The following is an 18,305-nucleotide window of genomic DNA, read 5'->3' as shown; positions in this document are numbered from 1 at the left end:
ATTCCATGTGTTATTTCATAGTTTATGTCTTCACTATTATTCTACAAAGTAGAAAATAGTAAAAATAAAGAATAACCCTTGAATGAGTAGGTCCTAAAACTTTTGACCGGTAGTGTAGGTCATAGTCCTTGGACTTTGTCACAGTAATTCTAGTCCCACTAAGCAAATGGTACCTTCCCAACAATTAAAAATACACTATGACAGAGCTATTCATTTTAGTGTGGTGCATATTGTTTAATATTAGAGAATGTGCATGTACTCATTTAGTTCTTACCCAACAACATTCTCTTCTCTATCAGTACAATAATACAAATGTAATAACCAAAAGTCCACATTCAGCTAGTAATTCAAAATGTAAAAAGTAAACATGTATTTTTATTGAGGCCCTCATGAATTGATCCATCATTGATATAGCACAGTAGATGCATCCGTTTTGTAAAATACTTAAGACATAAAGCTATGTTCAGAACCTCAGCTTATTGATACCCCTCCCAATCATTTGTTTTCAAATAACAATAATTTGTATGATTTCATCCTGAGCCAGGAAGCAACCTTCAAGAAATACTGTCAAATCTCCCAAGTGTTCAGTGGAAGCAATTCATTCCTCATCAGCAGTCAATCATCTAACATGAAGGACTTTGGATGTTTTATATACTGCACGTTAGTGTGAATTGTGATGGGTCACATTTGATACGTTTTATCTCATTCCTTTTTTTTGTGGTAGGATGGAGTAATAAAAAAAGTTAAATATCCATAGTGATGCCCCGTCCCGCTGGTCCAGTCCTGTTAGGGGTCAGGCTGCAGAGGTCAAGGGGACCTGAGGGAGTGGCCTCGTCTGCCGAGCTCAGCTGCAGCACACTGGAGGTTACAGCCTTGGGGAGACTTCAGGTAGTGATTGTGTGTGTAGAAGTGAAATTTAGATTTTCATTGTCTCTAGTGTCCTTATCTTAAAAAATAAAGAGTAATTATCAACAAAGAAAAAAAGTCCTCTAAGATGAGCTGCTGGTCATAGGTTCATGCGTAAATGCTCGGGCCTCTTGGCCATGACGGGGTAGGCCTGTTGTTTGAACTGGGACAGGTTGGCCCCCGTAGGCTGGCGGATGGGTAGGGGGGCTGAGGCCTCAGAGCTGGACTGCACATCCATCTGTTCTGGGGTTGACACATACATGACCTGCTCCTGTGGCGACTGGAGACATAGAGAGGATCCGCCGGGCATCAATGGGCCCCGGGGCCACACGTCACCGGCAGAGAACTTGAGAGGGCTGAAAAGGAATAGGGGACATACCCTGACTATGTGGTGATATGGCATACTCAATGTTGTACAAGATATTTAGGAACAGCTGAAGAGGCTGAAATGACAGAATACCTGACTGGTGTTCTTGGGCTCCCCAAAAACCGTCGGGGTGAGCGGATTTTTGGCTCGAATGAGAACTTTTCCTTTACATTTTCCAGTACTGATGGAGCAACATACGTAAAGCCCTGCAGGAGCAATAACAGAGGGGTTACTGTCACCAGTACTGCCTACCAAGGTATAAGGAGAAATTAAGGTGAATTCTGGCATATCATGCTTTTGTCTTATGAGCAAAATTAACACAAACACATGTACTACGCGATTTAGACAGGTTCCGAATTTATGTTAAACAGCACAGCTGAAAAATATATGGCATATGGAAATCATAAGAGGGCGGTTTACGGAGACAGGTGGGATGGACTGAGAGTAGCCGAGGGGTGGGTTTAAAAGCTCATGTTCTATAATAGTTATGACTGAAAACATGATGTATAAGTACTGTCTAGATGTAATGTATATCAAATTACTTTATTCTTGCTATGTAAAAAAAAAAGTGTAATGTGTATGTTACAAAATAAAAAGCTGTAAAAAATAAAAACATGTAATCTCTAACAAGATATGTAGCAGTCTTACCAGAAAGGCTTGGTTGGCGCTTTCACTAAGCGTAGAGTCGTCTGGGCTGTCTACTGGTGTCTGGCTGGTGAACTTGGAGTCAAACTGGCTCACATCTTCAGCAGATTGCTATGGATACAAGAGATCAGGTATGTTACAGAGTCTAATGCCTTTGAGAGCTGGAAAGGTTGTCTAAAACAAACGGAAGCTCTTCTTCTGCTTACCAGGAAAGGCTTGAATGGAGCCTCCACTTTCCTGGCCAGGAGCTCTTCCCAGTTAATGTGTCGGAAGAAGGCATGAGACTAAGGGAAGATTAGCAAGGAAAATATTATAATAATAGCATTTTAATTTCAATACTTCCCTGTCCCCTCTCACTTTTGAACACTTCTATTTAGGGTCATCTTTTTTGTTGTATTGTGATCAGAGGCTTGAGACAAAGTGTTGCTTGCCAGAATGGGGTAGAATCTCGAACTCAAGGTTGAGGTTACATTTGTCTTGTCAGCATCAAGTCACTCCATCCAAAAATGTTCCACTCCTTCTCTTGTTCTCACCTGCACCTCTGTAGCATCTCCAGCCCCTGCTCCAAGTCTTGACGAGGCATTTCTCTTCAGAAGCTGAAAAACAAGAACAAGTATTAATACATATGCGATAACCAAAATGAAAATAAAAAGGTCAAATATGTTAAACAAATAGTCACCCTTTTCAGGAGATCTCTGGCTTCTTGTGTGAGGTAGGGTGGGAGGTTCAGCTTGCATTTTAAGATTTTGTCAATGGTCTTCTTCCTGTTTTCACCAGTGAAGGGTGGCTACATTTGAAAAATAAAATAACCTTGGGTCAACACTAGGGCTGTGGCAGTCATGAAATTTCATCAGCCGGTGATTGACAAGCAAATAACTGTTGGTATCACAGTAATTGACCATTAATTAACATTAACACATTTAGCATCTCCTGGCTTCCACACAAGCCACTGTTGCAGACCGTTGGAACATCTACATTTTAAAGTCTAATAAATCCATGTAATACCTTCACAAAAAAAACCCATATATTTTAAACAACTCTAAAGAAGCATGACATGAAGAAAATGTCTATTTCAGAAAAGAATAACATACTCTTGAGTTGTTCTCCGGCGCCATCTTGTCAACGTATGGACAAGGCTGACATTTTACGTATTCCTAACCAATTGTGTTTTTTTGATAGTTTCTTTGCGTTGTTTAACTTATTTGTACACAATGTTGCTGCTACCGTCTCTTATGACCGAAAAAAACTTCTGGACATCAGAACTGTGATTACTCACCACGGACTGGCACAATGCTTTTTTCCTTTAACAATTCCGATGTGAATGACAGATTGCTTTCCCGGGAACAGGCCCGCTTTCAAGGAGCGGGACTCTAACTCAGAAGCTTAGAAAAAAATCCTTCTATGCCCTCAAGCGTCAATACAGGACTAAGATCGAATTGTATTACGCCGGCTCTGACGCTCGTCGGATGTGGCAGGGCTTGCCAACCATTAGACTACAAAGGGAAGCACAGCCGAGAGCTTCCTAGTGACACGAGCCTACCAGACGAGCTGAACTACTTCTTTGCTTGCTTCGAGGTAAATAACACTGAAACATGCATGAGAGCACCAGCCGTTCAGAAAAACTGATCACGCTCTCCGCAGCCCATGTGAGTAAGACCTTTAAACAGGTCAACATTCACAAGGCCGCATGGCCAGACGGATTACCAGGACGTGTACTTTGAGCATGTGCTGACCAACTGGCAAGTGTCTTCACTGACATTTTCAACTTCCCCCTGTCCCAGTCTGTAATACCAACATATTTTAAGCAGACCACTATAGTCCCTATGCCCAAGGACACTAAAGTAACCTGCCTAAATGATAACCGACCCGTAGCACTCACGTCTGTAGCCATGAAGAGCTTTGAAAGGCTGGTCATGTCTCACAACACCATCATCCCAGAAACCCTAGACCCACTCCAATTTGGATACTGCCCCAACAGATCCACAGATGATGCAATCTCTAATGCACTTCCCACCTGGACAAAAGGAACACCTATGTGAGAATGCTATTCGTTGACTACAGCTCAGCGTTCAACACAATAGTGCCCTCAAAGCTCATCAATAAGCTAAGGACCCTGGGACAAAACACCTCCCTCTGCAACTGGATCCTAGACTTCCTGATGGGCCACCCCCAGGTGGTAAGGGTAGGTAACAACACATCCGCAATGCTGATCCTCAACACAGGGGCCCCTCAGGGGTGCGTGCTCAGTCCCCTCCTGTACTCCCTGTTCACTCATGACTGCACGGCCAGGCATGGCTCCAACCTCATCATTAAGTCGATGACACAGAGGTAGGCCTGATCACCCACAACGACGAGACAGCCTATAGGGAGGTGGTCAGAGACCTGGCCGCGTGCTGCCAGGACAACAACCTCTCCCTCAACGTGATCAAGACAAAGGAGATGATTGTGGAATACAGGAAAAGGAGGACCGAGCACGCCCCCATTCTCATCGACTGGGCTGTAGTGGAGCAGGTTCAGAGCTTCAAGTTCCTTGGTGTCCACATTACCAACAAACATGGTCCAAGCACACCAAGACAGTCGTGAAGAGGGCACGACAAAACCTATTCCCCCCCAGGAGACAAAAGATTTGGCATGGGTCCTCAGATCCTCAAAAAGATTCTACAGCTGCACCATCGAGAGCATCCTGACTGGTTGCATCACTGCCTGGTATGGCAACTCCTCGGCCTCCGACCGCAAGGCACGACAGAGGGCAGTGCGTACGGCCCAGTACATCACTGGGGCCCAGTACATCACTGGCTTCCTGCCATCCAGGAGCTCTATATCAGGCGGTGTCAGAGGAAGGCCCTAGAAATTGTCAAAGAATCCAGCCACCCTCGTCATAGACCGTTCCCTCTTCTACTGCACGGCAGTAGAAAAGGTCCAAGAGGCTTCTAAACAGCTTCTACCCCCAAGACATAAGACTCCTGAACATGTAATCAAATGGCTACCCAGACGATTTACATTGCGCACCCCCCCCCCCCCCCCCCCTTTTACGCCGCTGCAACTCTGTTATCTATAGACAGTCACTTTAATAACTCTACCTACAGCGCCTTGAAAAAGTATTCACCCCCCTTGACGTTTTTCCTATTTTGTTGCATTACAACCTGTCATTTAAACAGATTTTTATTTGGACTTTATGTAATGGACATACACAAAATAGTCCAAATTGGTGAAGTGAATTGAAAATAACTAAATAATTAAAAGCAAAAGTGGTGCGTGCATATGTATTCACCCCCTTTGCTATGAAGCCCCTAAATAAGATCTGGTGCAACCAATTACCTTCAGAAGTCACATAATTAGTTAAATAAAGTCCACTTGTGTGCAATCTAAGTGTCACAAGATCCATCACATGATCTCAGTACATATACACCCATTCTGAAAGGCCCCAGTCTTCAACACCACTAAGCAAGGGGCACCACCAAGCAAGTGGCACCATGAAGACCAAGGAGCTCTCCAAACAAGTCAGGGACAAAGTTGTGGAAAAGTTCAGATCAGGGTTTGGTTATAAAAAAATATCAGAAACTTTGAACATCCCACGGAGCACCATTAAATCCATTACTAAAAAATGGAAAGAATACGGCACCACAACAAACCTGGCAAGAGAGGACCCCCCCACCAAAACTCACAGACCAGGCAAGGAGGGCATTAATCAGAGAGGCAACAAAGAGACCAAAGATAAAGCTGAAGGAGCTGCAAAGCTCCACAGCGGAGATTGGAGTATCTGTCCATAGGACCACTTTAAGCCATACACTCCCCTGAGCTGGGCTTTACGGAAAAGTGTAGCCAGAAAAAAAGCCATTGCTTAATGAAAAAAAATAAGCAAACAAGTTTGCTTGTGGGAGTCTCCCCAAACATATGAAAGTAGGTACTCTGGTCAGATGAGACAAAATTTTGGCTTTTTGGCCATCAAGGAAAACGCTATGTCTGGTGCAAACCCAACACCTCTCATCACCCGAGAACATTATGGTGGCAGCATCATGCTGTGGGGATGTTTTTCCATCGGCAAGGACTGGGAAACTGGTCAGATTTGAAGGAATGATGGATGGCGCTAAATACAGGGAAATTCTTTAGGGAAACCTGTTTCAGTCTTCCAGAGATTTGAGACTGGGACGGAGATTCACCTTCCAGCAGGACATTAACCCTAAGCATACTGCTAAAGCAACACTTGAGTGGTTTAAAGGGAAACATTTAAATGTCATGGAATGGCCTAGTCAAAGCCCAGACCTCAATCCAATTGAGAATCTGTGGAATGACTTAACTTCTCTAGGGTAGGGGGCAGCATTCTGAATTTTGGATGAAATGCATGCCCAAATTAAACTGCCTGCTTCTCGGGCCCAGAAGATATGATATGCATATAACTGGTAGATTTGGATAGAAAACACTCTAAAGTTTCCAAAACTGTTAAAATACTGTCTGAGTATAACATAACTGATTTGGCAGGTGAAAACCTGAGAAATTTATTCAGGAAGTAGTTTTCTATTCAATGCCATTACAGTATCCATTGACTTAGGACTCAAATTGCAGTTTCTATGCCTTCCACTAGATGTCAACAGTCTTTAGAAATTGTTTCAGACTTGTAACCTGAAAAATGAGGAAGTAAGAGCAGTCTGAATGAGTGGACCCTAAAGTGTCACGGAGCTTTTTCACGCGCAAAACCGAGAGAGTGCCTTTCTTGTTTACATTTTATATTGACGACGTTATTGTCCGGTTGAAATATTATCGATTATTTAGGCTAAAAACAACCTGAGGATTGAATATAAACATCGTTTGACATGTTTCTATGAAATTTACGGATGTAATTTGGATTTTTTGTCTTCATGTTTTGACTGCGTTTGAGCCTGTGGATTACTGAAGAAAATGCGAACAAAACGGAGGTTTTTGGGTATAAAGAGACTTTATCGAACAAAAGGAACATTTGAGTAAATTAATGTCTGCTGAGTGCAACCATATGAAGATCATCAAAAGGATTAATTTTCTCTCTCTTTCTAAATTGTGTAACTGTTCTACCTGGCTGGTTACGGTTTGTAATGATTTGTCTAGTGGGCTATGTTCTCAAATAATCGTAAGGTATGCTTTCGCCGTAAAGCATTTTTTTTAATCTGACACCGTGGTTGGATTTACAAGAAGTTAATCTTTAAATCTATGTAAAATATGTTTTGTTTTCTGAATTTTTATAATGAGTATTTCTGTATTTGAATTTGGCGCCCAGCAGTTTCACTGGCTGTTGAAGAGGTGGGACGCTACCGTCTCACGTGCCCAAGAGGTTAAAGAACCCGTCCAAATTGACAGAGCTGGAGCCGTTTTGCCTTCAAGAATGGGCAAAAATCCCAGTGGCTAGATGTGCCAAGCTTATAGAGACATACCCCAGGAGACTTGCAGCTGGAATTGCTGCAAAGGTGGCTCTACAAAGTATTGACTTTGTGAATAGTTATGGGGTGAATAGTTATGCATGCTCAAGTTCTGTTTTTTTGTCTTATTTCTTGTTTGTTTCACAATAAAAAATGATTTTGCATCTTCAAAGTGGTAGGCATGTTGTGTAAATCAAATGATACAATTTTAATTCGAGGTTGTAAGGCAACAAAATAGGAAAAATGCCAACGGGGGTGAATACTTTTGCAAGCCACTGTACATATTACCTCAACTAACCGATGTGCCCCTGCACATTGACTCTGTACCGTACACCCCTGAATATAGTCTCGCTATTGTTATTTTACTGCTGCTCTTTAATTACTTGTTACTTTTATTTCATTTTTTTTTTTACTGCATTGTTGGTTAGGGGCTCGTAAGTAAGCATTTCACTGTAAGGTTGTTTTCAGTAAAACCTGTAAAACCTGTTGTTTTCAGCGCATGTGACTAATAAAATTTGATTTGATGTTAGGTCCTGATGTGGCTGTGGGCTACACTAGTTCATTCAGTAAACAAGATTTGCTTAGAATTCTGTGGCATTATTTTATAGTATGAACAAAGCTGAATAAAATATAAATATTTTATCCAAAAGATTTGCACATGCAGCTATTCTGTGTTGAGCAGTTAACAAATAAATAGGTACTCATATTTGCTTAATTTAGAGTTATTAATGTAACTTTAGTTGTTCACTCCAATAGTCTCTCATTCACAATTTGACAAGCACTTGATGACTCGAATTTCACGGCGGCATCCCCTTTGTGGCTGTAATGCACCCCCAAAAATTCCATGCTTTTTGCGGCCCGGAGTGCTGCCTTGTTCCCTTCTACCTTAGTGCTGCGCAATCCGAAGCGCCTCTCACTCACATGGCTCTCCATCACGTGATTGGGTCGTTCTCACAGGCTACAAGGGAAGACAGACACCAGGGACGCAACTGCACGCGTCCTTATCCAATTCAGAGATGTATATTGAAGACAATGGAAGAACTTTCCACATTTACTTTGTCAGCTAACAAGATGAGTAGGCCTAACAAACAGCAAAAGCACTAGCCTATGTCAATCTACTATCCCCCATAGTACAAAAATGTACCTATGCTATTGGTCAACTTGACCTTCTGCATAAGAAAGAAATATTCCAAACATAGTCTGGGACAGTTGTGGGATGGGATAGATCCCAAATTTATACAACCACTAGCATAAAAAAAAAAACGTTTTTTCACATTGTGACTGACTAACAGAACATTTAGCTTAAAATGTTGATAATCTATAAGGCTATTTTCTTCACATTATAAGCGCAGCAATGCGCACATGACAGTAGGATATAAGCGCGAATGTTCCATTAGCGGGAAAACAACATTATCAAAAACTGACCGCAAATGCGATTATACATGTAATGCTTTTATTAAAAAGGACCATTTATATGGTGAAAATTATCTTCCCCAAACTTGAAACTCACGTGCTGCTTATGTATGTCAGTTAGGCTCTAAACACCTTGTAAAGCTGATTAATGTGCTTCATTTTAAGAAGTTATTTGGCCACTTCAGTTGTGATACACACCTTATCAAAACATATAGGCCTTTGGGGTAGGCTACATGAGGTATGCGACTATGATTAGAAAAAGTTGCAAAAAAATACAAAATATATATCATTCACAAGTGACATGCTAATATTATCACCCATCAGACTATTCTGATTTCATCTTGTCTTTACATATTCTAAATAGTATGTGTGACATTTGTTTTGATTTAGAATGGACCATTATCATGCACCGGTCTCAAAACTTAGGCAGCAGGAAAAAATACATGTCATCTATGCACTTAAATAGCCAGGTAGACTATACTCCTGTGGTAAAGATAAAAAGTGCTTAATATTAGGAAAGTTGAGAAATAAATATAGTAGGACTAGTCTATAGAAAGCTGATGTGATCCTCCTCTTTTTGATAGAGGCCATCACTCTGTTTCCTCACGCAATCAGAGTGATTAGAGGGACAATAGAGTGCTGAGTACCAGGCAGTTAGCAAGTTTGGTAAGCTACTAATGACCATCAGTAGCATCAGAGCTTGGAGAAGCCTAATTACCGTGACTAAACGATCACGTGGAATTTGACTGCCTTCATGACTCGGGACCGCCATTGTGGCAGTAATAGTCACTGCAACACCCCTAGTCAACACCGATTGATTGTAACAGAAGTTGTTGTATTACTACGTCATTATAAACAGAAGTCTATGAAAGAAGATTTGCACTAACCGCTCCAGTCAGCATGTCGTACATAAGCGCTCCAAGACTCCACCAGTCCACTGCTCTGTTGTGTCCACTTCTCATCAGGATCTCTGGAGCCCTGACACCACAAGTTTTTTTTTTTACACATCTTTTCATGATAAACCGAGGCAGTAAATAGATAAAAATAGCACAGCTTTCAACAGATTTACATGAACAACAGGTGGTGTGTATTTTACAAAGTATGACTTACATGTACTCTATGGTGCCACAGAAAGTATGGGTGACTGTGCCGCCGTGAATGGACTCTTTACACAGCCCAAAGTCAGTCAGTTTCACATGGCCTGGAAAAAAACACAATACAGAAACACTACAGCCAATTTCACTTTGAGGTGGACATGCAGAACATTTTGTAAATTACATTTCCTGCGGAATAAATCAAATGTTATTAGTCACATGCGTCGAATACAACAGGTGTAGTAGACCTTACAGTGAAATGCTTACTTACGAGCCCCTAACCGACAGTGCAGTTAAAAAAAATACAGATAAGAATGAGCGATAAAAGTAACAAGTAATTAAAGAGCAGCAGTAAAAAAAATAACAATAATGTTGTGTAATAGTGATATGGGGAAAATTACATATCAATTACATTTTGGACAATATTATACCAATATTTGACTCCAATTATCAATTTATATTTGTTTGCTACGGTAGGTAGTGTCATGACGTTGGGTTGGGGGTAGGTTTACGACAGTCATAAATACCTCTTTCCCCCTTTTTCTCTCTCCCCACTATAACTGATGTGACATAAGGAAACCCATGGGTTAACATAGAGATTCTGGGTAACATCAGAAGTTGGGGGAAATGAACTATATTCTGGTAATCCAACCAACTGTACATATGCAGTGGTACTTAAGGTATATTATGTCAGTTCGGTTGCCCTCTGACACATTCTCATCAATGATAGAATGACATAAACGCTACTGTGAAAAGTCTAAACGTCAGAGGTATCGGATTCACATGGAATTGTTGTTTAATTCAAATGTTTGAATATGACATTGTTTGTGAAGAGGTGAAATGTAATTTTACCTTCCAAATGAGAGATCTGTGTTTTCATAAATTTGGCTTCTGCTCAACCAGGGGCCCGCCCCTGTGAAGAGACCTGGGTAATAGACTTTTCAGACACACCTCTCTTCCTCCACTATATAAAGCCAGTGACAAAAATGTAACTTCCTGTTCCGGGTACATTTTGGATGACGATCCGATGTCAAGATGGTTCAGACAATAACTACAGAACTAGGCCAACATCAGCATGGACTTTGATTGTGAATGGTATGAACTTTGAACTCGTGTTCACTACAGAAGTGATATCTCCTAGCCGTTGAGTTGGCAACAGCTGCTACAAACGCAGGTTTGGAAGGACAGTCCGAGTATCCCGTCTTCCACACACAACGTTACTACAAAGTATCCCGTGACAACCAGAGACATTCTCCAAAGGACAGAGGACTCGGGTTGGCGATACGTTCTTCCATCTACCACCAACCTACTGAAGCGCAGCTCAGAGTAAATATGTATTGCATTTTCTTTCTCAAATGGGCGGTAATTTAGAATGCATCAGATACTGATTTACGAGAGCACAGCTCGCCTATGTTCCAATCTCCCGCTCTTTCACTAAGACTCAGCCCATTCCCTTTGTGTAACAAGCTGTCATATCTATTCCGCCCGCTAGGGACGTTTTCTGTATGACGTAATTTGTGATCAAGTTATGATTTAATTGTATATGTGTGATTCTGTGTGATTAGTTAGGTATTTAGTAAATAAATAATTAAACCCAATTTTGTATTGCTGATTCAACTTGTTAGCCAGGATTCTTGCAGATAATCAAGGACTTACAACTTTCAGATGAGACTGAATAAAATGACGATTAATGTGACGGCTATTTAGTAAAATATTACTAAATCTTTAAGAGTTTATTCGAAAGATAACAGCTCTATAAATATTATTTCGTGGTGTCCCTCTCTAGTTAATTAATATTTACATGATTAGTTCAATCAGGTAATATTAATTACGGAGAAATAATTTTATAGAATAGCATGTCATAGCAATCAATCTGGCATAGTCAAAGACACGACAGTAGCATTAGCTAGCGCTAGTCAGCTGTACCAAAACTTTGTTTCATCCTATAGCTTGTTCTCCATCTTCATTTAAATAGTGAGCCAACAAGTTTTCACCACTTGTTGAGTTTATTTTATTTTTTACAGGGACAGTGCACATTAATCAACGTTTCAGTAAAAGTGACGGTTTTAGCCAGCCGGCAAATTTTCAACCGCAGTCCCTGGGCAGGTTATGTAGTCCCTGGGCAGGTTATGTCTGCTCAGGGACTAGCTCTAATGTCTAACATGAAGTGCATATGCATGCACAAATGTGGATGCATTTACAGCTAATGTAGCATCAAACATTGTCTGACTTGCAGTGCACATGATTGCAACTCAGGACATCTGTTGTGACATCCTTGCCCAGCATTACCTTGGTTGTTAAGCATGATGTTTTCAGGCTTCAGGTCTCTATAGATGATGCCTTTCTGGTGCAGATGGCCCAGAGCCATGGAAATTTCTGCCAGGTAAAAGCTGTAGATAAGAAACCACATTTACATTGTATGTATACACCAGTGGTGGGCCGTCAGGGCCAGCAAGGCCTTCTCTGCTGGCCTAAACATCATCAGAATATAAAAAATTGTATTTAATTTTTTTAATATATTTTCCCACAAATATGTATTAAATTATTCCCCAGAGTAAGAGTTATACTCTTCATTTCATAGCTTTCCTCTTGGTTGCACTGCTTCCAGCCCTAGGTTGAGATTTGGAGGGCTGGTCTTTATGTTAGATCTTTTATCCAATCATATTCAGCCATCATGTGTTGCCAGGGGTCTAAAATCTGCCCTCAGGCCTTCAGAATCAAGTGCGGGCGCTTGTAGCTTAAAGTGAATGGAAATGAAAATTTAGTGTCAACCAATCAGCTTTAGAGTTGGCTATTGTACGCCTGCTGGCTGGCTCCAGTGTTACACAGGAGCCAGCTAGCAGGCGTAGTGCGTGCACGTCTTTTGATTGGATTACCAATATTGAGAGGCAGGTCCTATGGGCAGGTCTATGCAGAACCTCAGAACGAGGAAACTGAATTTTATAAACGAATTAATTCGCGTACTACTAAGCTGATTTTTCAACCCACAATGGCAGAAGGAGGAGAAGATATCGATTTGGTCGAGGATATAATTATAACGCCATTCTCAAGACGAACTTTTCAAGAAAAGTTAGACATTGTAAGGAGAGGTCGCCCGACGCCGACGCTACAAAGCCTGACACAGGCGGGAAAGGGGTTCGTTCGCCACTTTCAAAGTTCCAACTACGAGCGCTATCAATGGCTCACAGGCTCCGAGAAGCACTGCAAACTGTACTGCTGGGAATGCCTATTATTTGCAAGTGATCGATTTGGTGTTTGGAGCCACACTGGCTTTGCAAACTTGAGTTGTCTAACCAAGGCAGCAACGAGACACCAAAGTACGGCTGGGCACTTACAAGCAATGGTGCTTTTGAAAACTTTTGGGGACACCCGAGTGGATCTACAGCTCAACGAACAAGCGCGCAGGGCAACGGAGCTGCACAATGAAAAGGTGAAGAAAAATAGGGAAATATTGAAAAGACTCATTGTGTCATGTTTTTGGGTAAACACTGTTTACCCAAAAATGTCAATGTTTGTCAATTTCAAGGTGACGCAACGCCTGGTTATACTGCGTTTCTGTCTAAATGTATAGTGTCTAGAGCCATGGCATCATAATGATGGTAATAAGAGGTCGATTAATTCGGGTGGGACTGTGTAGGACCTCACTGAAGGCCCAGGCCCCAGGCCCACGGCACGCCACTGGTATACACACACACACACTGATTTTTACAAAATTATTTTCTGTGCCAGACACAGCCAACACCTGGTAACCTAATCTTAAGTTTACTGCTTTTGTAAATAGCATTTTCCCTTTCACCAACTAACATACTGGTGTAGGTTATTCCAAATATATGTCTTAGTACAGTGGATGTAAGAAAACTGGTATGACTACATTGCCATTTGTCATCTCTACTCACCAGGCTGTGTCTTCCATAAAAATCCCTTCTCTTTCTAGTTGCATAAACAGCTCTCCACCTGAAAAGTACAACTAAATTAATTAAAACTGAAACAGACATAAAAAAACAAAAAATAATTGTAGTGTTGCACAAAATAGTTGTGGGGAGACTACACCAACTTAACTCTTTCACCCATTTAATTTTGAATTCTGACTGACTGACATTCACATACCATAGTGTGCATTCTTCTCTGTAACTCTAGAGGAGCACAGACAGGAAGGGATAGTGGACAGGATGTAGGCACTATTACATACATTATGGTTAGATGCAATGAGCAGAGGAGGCCCATTAAGTGTTCATGTAAATCATGCAAAGGCCAACGTCCTGTGTGAAACAACACATTCAGATGATTTGAATCATATTTTTTGTGAAACCATCCCTTGGTCTCAGAATAAGAGAAACCATCTGCATGACTGGGACTGCTAATGTGTAAAGAGATTCAGTCGGACTCCCCAGCAACAGGAAGAGTGTGGAAAGAATGGATGGTTGTTTATCTTTGGGTGAATAGGTTGTTTGATGTAACTGCCTGTGTGACCCCTGATTTACTGACCACTGAGGTACTCCAGGATGAGGTACAGCTTGCCCCCCGTTTGGAAGGCGTAGATGAGATCCACGATGAAAGGATGCTTCACTTCCTCCAGGATGTTCCTCTCTGCCTTGGTGTGGGCCGTGTCCTTAGCATTGCGTACAATCATAGCCTGCAAGGCCCCAAAACATTTATGACCACTAGTCATGCTAATACCGCTAGTATGCCATTTAAAAAGCCACATGATAAAATACATTTCATTATCAGTTCTAGACAAGCCACCACTGTCAAGAATGTGCTAACATTGAATTCAGTGTTGCTTAGAACATTGGAACAACATAGGCTTTTTGGGGAATTTTTGCAGCATAGCTTGGGGGACAAATCTTGATGAAGTGGTATGTGACTGCATCTGTCATGCAGTCACATCTGTCAAGTCCATTTCACTGATCAAGCAAAAGCACGCTCTATTGTGCAACATCGAATGGACTGAAACAGCTTCTGAAATGCCAAGACTGCAGCAGCGAAGATGGCAAACTACCAAAAACACCAACAGGCTTCAAGGAAAGCCAATATTTTCACAGAAGCAACATAAAACTATGTTTATTTGTCATATTTACTAAGTTTGAGACAAAATTGAGAGACTTGATGAATATGCCTGCTGCCAATTATGAACTAATTGTAAATAAATGTCTTTGAATATTATTTTTAGGTACCTTCTTTAAAACCTTCATGGCAAATATCTTCCCTGATGCTGCTCCAGCAACTTTTCGAACTTGAAAAACCTAAAAAAGAAGAAGGGAAGAACCAGTTCAACACAATGGGCCAGGCCAAATAATGACAAGTTTGACATGGAATTTGAATAAAACTTCATAAAAGCCAGTGGAAAAGCATTTTAATGGTTCTCAGGGGAACAGCACCATACCTTTCCATAACCGCCCTTTCCCAGCACCCGCAGCAGCTCAAAACACTCTGGCCTGATGTTCTCTTTTCCTTGGTTGACGTTGTCCTCAGATATCTCAATCTTCTCACAGTCGTCCATATTGCTGGGGAAAGAAGTAATGTAAAACTAAATTCTCACTTACAATACACTGACCGAAGCACGGTACAATTACTGTGACTACTCAACATAATTATTTAATCTACCAGGCATTCATAATGCTAAGGGTCAACACTTACAATTCAAAGCCACTGCACTGGTCCATGAAATCGTTGATCTGAGCCTATGACAGAAAATGTAAATTAGAACATTGTAAAAATAAATCTGCTTTATAACTGAAATCACTGCAGAGCCATAGAACAGCAGTAGCACCTCATTAGATTCAACAGGAATGTTGATTATATTACTTTTTTAAAGTGTTAAATCTTAGACGCAAGGACATCAACTGAAATCAATGCAATGTTAGCTAAAACATTAACTCAACATAGACCAACATGAGAGAGTATAACATCATGTGAAAGAACGTTAAATTCAAATCTGTTTAGTTCGCATTTATTTCAGAACCCTGGATAGAGGATCTTGAGCTGTAGACTGCTTTTTTTGTTTCTCGACAGCCTTGGAATTGACCCCAAAAATATTTATTTTGTTATGTTTACAAATCTTTATGAAGGTAAACATTTTACACCCCAAAAACATGTAACGTGATATTTAGTGTAGCCCAAAATCCTTGCCAATGGGCACTGAACATGAGATGTTCAATAGAGTACGAAATGTTTATGATAAAATTGTAATTCTTGGTAGCTAACTGTCAGAGCATGAATACAGTTCGTTCATACCATGTAAACTGTAAACAGACGTATATAGCCAATTTACTAGCTAGCTATCACAAATAGTTCATAGATAGGTCTATCAGAACGGCGCATGTCCACTATAACCCATCATTAAATCTTGTCCAAATTGGGATTTCCATGTGTCCACATAAGGACCTCCAGTCCATATTGTTCCAAACTGCAGAAGTACCAAAATAAACTGTTGCACGACAGCAACCAAAGCACGCTTGCCTTTGCTGCACATTGACTGTCTAGCAAGCTTGAAAATATAATATTCAATATTCGTATAAAGTATGCAAATATATTAATTGTATAACAACTATCTCCCAACAGCTGAGAACAAGTGACAGCTCATGAGTGTTAACTGGCTGATCTGTGGCTAGCTAATGTTAGAAGGCTAGCTTGGAGCGTTGTCAAAATTGGGCCTAAAGCATTGGCAACAATCCAAGACGACAGGCCTATAGCTAGCTAGCATGGCTATCAGCAATTACATCGAACACTCGTGCAACACCCGACAGAATCGACTAAATTACCTCCTCGAGCTCATCGTCGGAGACATTTTCCTCCGGCTGATCCAAATCGATGTCGAATACACCCGCCATCAATGCTTTCGTTCAGGTTCAGTCGGTGAGAATAGCTCGCGCTCATCCGCCTCATGGACAAACACACATCGCCGCCGCCATAACCGGCTACTAAACAGAGCATGCGCACCACACAACCAACCAAGTGAAGCGCGGATATGACAACACTGTGTTTTAATTTCTTTGCGTGGAGATACTGTGTCCATGGACCACGTCATGAGGAGGTGGTGCGCTATGACCGTATGGCAGGAATCATGACCATGATGAGTGTGGCCGGGGGCACAGGGTCAGGGGTGGGCACATACGCCACTCGGTGTCTCCGGGACACCTACCCAAACTCCTTCATCCTCAACCACCTGACATGGCCCTGTGGCACTGGAAAGGCAAGAGGCTTGCTTCAGCACCTGGAAAACATCACAGATCTGGCAGATAAAGGCCTACTATTTATGTTTTACAATACAGACATATTTCCTATGGTCTAAGAAAGTAATATTTCAAAGCATTTTATTTTTTACATTTTAGTCGTTTAGCAGACATTCTTATCCAGAGCGACTTACAATTAGTGCATTCCTCTTAAGATAGCTAGGTGACAAAGAAATGACACGGTTACAGTAATATAATTTCTGAAGCCAGAAACAACATCATCATCAGTACTCTTTGGATGACCAGTTTTCACTAACTGCTGTTTTGGGTTTTCCTTTGAAGGTGATTGTCCAGAACTACAACTCTGTGCTCACGCGGTCACACCTCTGATGCCATCCTCTTCACGAAAATGACACAGTGCTCAATATCTGTACCCAAGTCATGATCAAACACATATCATTCAGTGACGTCAACAAAGTAATCGCCCACCAGCTAGGGAGTGTTCTGCAGCCTGCACTCACTGGTGACTTCCACGGTGACTACAATAGAAACCCCATAGGTGAGCACTGAGCATCAACACTACTGCAACAAATAAACCAGTGTCAAAGTCTTGAAGTTGCATATCACACACTGTGCACTGTGTTTCCATTTGAACTGATGAGCGGCCTGGTGTGTCACCCAGAGTACAAGCTGCTCAGCTTCTGCAACATTCCCCAGGTGTCCAGCTCCTCCATGGCTTACAGCGTGTTCACCTGGCCAGGCTTGCTCCAACACCTACATCAGATGCTTACTGCATTTTGCATGTTACTGTTTAATAAAAATAAAATGTGCTGTGTAGCCATAGTGCATTGGTCAGAAGTGAGTGCTGTACTAGTTTTGAACACCATGGGGAAGCATTGGAATGAAATTCATAAGTGTGAAATTCCAAAACAATTGATGTCCCCATGCAACTCAATATGGGTCTATTTACAGTACCAGTCAAAAGTTTGGACACATCTACTCATTCAAGGGTTTTTCTTTATTTTTACTATTTTCTACATTGTAGAATAGTGAATACATTAAAACTATGAAATAACACATGGAATCATGTAGTAACCAAAAAAGTGTTAAACAAATGAAAATATATTTTATATTTGAGATTCTTCAAAGTAGCCACCCTTTGCCTTGATGACAACTTTGCACACTTGGCATTCTCTCTGCCAGCTTCATGAGGTAGTCACCTGGAATGCATTTCAATGTACAGGAGTGCCTTGTTAAAAGTTACAGTGGCTTACGAAAGTATTCACCCCCTTGGCATTTTTCCTATTTTGTTGCCTTACAA

The 18,305-nt window shown here is 41.3% G+C and overlaps 1 protein-coding gene across 1 annotated transcript; it reads right to left on the bottom strand.

Annotated features, from left to right (window-relative positions):
* Window positions 1-357: 357 nt before the first annotated feature.
* Window positions 358-16,787, bottom strand: LOC139548715 (ribosomal protein S6 kinase beta-1-like). Its single transcript, XM_071358464.1, has 15 exons — window positions 16,574-16,787; window positions 15,450-15,493; window positions 15,196-15,316; window positions 14,987-15,055; window positions 14,298-14,445; window positions 13,709-13,766; window positions 12,102-12,202; window positions 9,829-9,919; window positions 9,606-9,696; window positions 2,598-2,705; window positions 2,452-2,514; window positions 2,125-2,202; window positions 1,922-2,029; window positions 1,367-1,479; window positions 358-1,262 (listed from the first exon to the last, which is right to left on the bottom strand). The coding sequence occupies exons 1-15, from the start codon at window positions 16,640-16,642 to the stop codon at window positions 1,007-1,009; spliced, it is 1,518 nt and encodes a 505-aa protein (XP_071214565.1). The 5' UTR covers window positions 16,643-16,787; the 3' UTR covers window positions 358-1,006.
* Between the last annotated feature and the right edge of the window lie 1,518 nt (window positions 16,788-18,305).

This window comes from Salvelinus alpinus, chromosome 22 (assembly GCF_045679555.1).
Source record: "Salvelinus alpinus chromosome 22, SLU_Salpinus.1, whole genome shotgun sequence".
Taxonomy (NCBI): Eukaryota; Metazoa; Chordata; class Actinopteri; order Salmoniformes; family Salmonidae; genus Salvelinus; species Salvelinus alpinus.
This window is presented reverse-complemented; position numbering and strand designations above follow the sequence as displayed.